Source organism: Gavialis gangeticus, unplaced genomic scaffold (assembly GCF_001723915.1).
Source record: "Gavialis gangeticus isolate Ggan-Ray unplaced genomic scaffold, GavGan_comp1, whole genome shotgun sequence".
NCBI classification, from domain to species: Eukaryota; Metazoa; Chordata; order Crocodylia; family Gavialidae; genus Gavialis; species Gavialis gangeticus.
This window is the reverse complement of record NW_017728994.1, coordinates 62,804,025-62,807,457: the sequence shown is the minus strand read 5'-3', so window position 1 is coordinate 62,807,457 and position 3,433 is coordinate 62,804,025. Positions and strand designations below refer to the sequence as shown.

The 3,433-nt window shown below is 38.9% G+C and overlaps 1 protein-coding gene across 2 annotated transcripts in view; it reads left to right on the top strand.

Moving 5' to 3' along the window:
- MCMBP (minichromosome maintenance complex binding protein) overlaps positions 1-3,433 on the top strand; it is a 37,729-nt gene that overhangs the window by 20,377 nt on the left and 13,919 nt on the right. For both annotated transcript variants that reach the window (XM_019502920.1, XM_019502921.1), the window contains one exon: positions 3,026-3,149. In XM_019502920.1, coding sequence (XP_019358465.1) covers positions 3,026-3,149 — 124 coding nt within the window. The remainder of the gene's footprint in view (positions 1-3,025; positions 3,150-3,433) is intronic.

The window sequence follows — 3,433 nt, the reverse complement described above, 5'->3', positions numbered from 1 at the left end:
GAGTATCGTCTCCTTAAGGAACAACCACTCATCTTGGGCACTGAGTTCCCCTGCCCTCGAGAACCCCAGCACCTCTCCCACTAATCTCAACTCGTTGAAGTTGGCCCTCTTGAAGTCTAGGGCTACCACCTAGCTGCAGGCCCTTGACACCCTGCGCTGGATGGTGAATTCCAGTAAGCAATGGTCGCTATCACCCAGGTGGTCAAGAACCTGGAGGCCCCTCACCAGGTCGTCGCCTGTGACCAGGACCAGGTCCAACAGGGTATTTCCTCTGGTGAATATGGCCAGAAGCAATTGAAGGGTCCAAGCCAAATTGTTTTAAAACTAAAGTGAGAGGGACCTTGTCAAAGCCTTCCACCCATTAAATAGAAGTAACTTTCTCTAACTTCAGCAGAGTAGAGAGTTAACATGCTACTTTTTTTTTTTCCTTTAAAGGTATTTAGAAGTACACTGTTTGAAAATGACAGTGAAAACCTGCTTTGGCTCTAACACAGGATTACAGTCCAATAATTCAGAATCATTCTGTTTTTAATTGGATGTTTATGGCAGATGACAAAAAGAACATAGAAGTCCTCCTGATCTTATCACCTCTCTTGGCATGTAGTAAAGGGTCTCAGATGGATTTTCCCTTTGGTTTCTAATAGGAAGGGAAATTGTGAAGTCTCTTTTTTTAATTCCTTCCACGTGCTTTAGATTAATCAATACCATTATATAGTATGGGGGGAAAAAAACATAACCAAAGCTGGAGAAACTTGCACTGTATGCAAGTTTGAAATTTACTATGTTGTTTCTGTTAATCTTTAGCAAAACAGGGGATTTGCCCCCACCAAATTAATTATGTGAAGCCTCTGTTTTAAGAGTCCTTCTGTTTGCTGTTCTGAAAAAAATGTGTAATAAAAATGTATTACAGTGAGATAAGGGTTCGTTTTTGTAAAGCATTAAAAGTTCTCATAGAAATTAGATGCAAAATGTTTGAACCAGAACAACAGTCAAGAGTCCATTATGAAAACAATGTCAGAACTTTTTAGTTGCATCCCTTGACATCTTTAAACCATTTAAAGCAGAGAGTGAGCCATGTATCATCTATATAGTGGATTTTGAACAAAGTAATTATTAATGCTATATGCCAGCTATTGCACATAATGATGCCCAAAACTTCAGCCTGGTTATCTTAAAGTTATCAGAACTCTTCAGTAATTAACTTTTGTACTTTACACTGAAATGCATTCTAGGAAACAACAGTTTTATGGATTGGATTCATTGACTAATCACATGACTTTCAGTTAGATTTGACATGAGGCTTAAAGATGCTTAATGAAGAAGGGAATTTAGTGGCTCTAGTGCACCAGATTTGCAAAAAAATTGATAAATGCCCATAACAGGAGTTTAAAATTGGTTGATAGAGGCAAATCTCACAGGAGGAGTGCTGCTGGGACCATGACTGCATTTCTGTATTATTCAGATCCCAAATTTAACCAGACAGGCTTTGACATGACATTTTTACAATTTTTTTATAATATGGCAGTTCAGACAGCACAGGTTTGTTTTAGTGCAGAACAAACAAACTGAATCAGAAGCATCTGTCTCCTTTGGTCCTTGCAGAGGGATTCCTAAACTAAGTATTTAAATGAGAGAGAGAACCACTCATTCAGTTCGTATTGTGGGCTAGCCAATATTGTTATAAGCTCTTCAGGTAATGCTGATATTTCATTACCTACAGCAGCGGCCTCCAAACTTTTTTGATCGTGCGATCCTATCAGTAAAAACTTTTTGAGCACGCACCCCCGATATATGTATATTTATTTGTAAATTATATACATGTACTACTGTACTAATATATTATGTACATTATAAGACATACACAAAAATAGAAATTAAAAAAGGATGAGAAAAAATTAATATAAATAGAAGTTCTAATATTTTCTTCCCGCACCCCAATGGATCGTTTTGTGCACCCCACTTTGGAGACCACTGACCTACAGTGCTAGAATGAAACCAGTGATGGTCGTGTGATGCCTGCACATGACTTCTCTGTCCCGCTCAAGTGAGAAAGGAGTGCTGATGTGCTCAAGCTCAAATTTACACTTTCAGGATGCTGGGGCAGCCAGTGGATGGGCAAAAATCACTATCAGCAGAGAGAAAACGCGCTGGAGGTAACCCTCATTTAACAAGAGTTGCATCCTCAAGGTGCTGTATTCTAGAATTACGTCCCTTTTGCAACGGACTTTCATTTCTGAGACAGGAGTTGGGTCCCTTCTTTTGAGGGATCTGATGTACTTCAAAACCAAAGTAACAGCACTTTTTATACTAGCATGAGTTAGAAAAGGAAGGCAGGAGTTCCACAGAAATATGTAATCAATGAAGCAGAAATCCCACTTTACAGCCAACAAGGGAAAGGGAGATCATTTTTGTCTCTGTAATTTTTGTACAACAAAACCCATGCCAAAAAACTCTGAAGAAACAGCAGCCTGACTGACAGCCAGTGGCAGCAACCCCTTCCTCAGCATTACTGATAATCAGTTCATTTAATTAGGAGCTTTACTTTTAAGTTGCTAGAAAATGCAGGATGAATTTCCTACCACGTGGTCACATTATACTCCTGACTCGGATCAAGGTGAATTTGGATGGAAATTGGAATCCAGTTAAATGAACAAAAACAGCATTTTAAAGTGTCGTCAGTTAAACAAATGTGCTTTAAATATGCTTTATGTGTGCGAGAAAAAGGTTTTGTATTTAAGACCGACTAAGTGGAAATAACAGCTGATTTTGCCTAATTTAAGGAAGAGAGGGCAGGTTGGTGCACAAGGCTACAATTATGCTCACCAATAGCGTAAATAAAGGGAATTTTTCTGCTTCAGAAAACAGAGGGCTAAGGAACAGAATCCTGAATCTAAAAAAAAGTTAATTCAAGTGCTTCGGCACTGAACTTACCATTCCCCTGTCTGTGATTAACACAGTGCAAGGTAAGCCTCATTTGGAGATGCAGGGTGCTTCTGATATTCATTGTCCTTTGCTCTTTTATCAGTTGTTTCTAGTTTCATGTCTGAACTGTCCCCAGTTCGAGCGGAGCTGCTTGGATTCCTTACTCATGCCCTCTTAGGAGATAGTTTGGCTGCTGAGTACCTTATATTGCATCTCATCTCCACAGTGTAAGTAAGCCTAATTTTATTAGAAAAACCATCTGCCTGTTTTTTGCCAATCTACTACCAGCTAAGTAATTCTTCAGCCAAGGTGACTTAAATATTTGTGTGCCAGTAGCATCTACTGCTTTAATGGATTTTAATGGCATTGCTTTAATGGATGCAAGTGTGGAGATTTCAAACACATTTTCAAAACTAAGCATGCTTTGTGTTTGAGGGTTAAAACAAATTCCTTCCTTCTGTTTCTTCACCCTTTATTTTTGAAAACTCAGTCCATGGATTGGAGACTAACA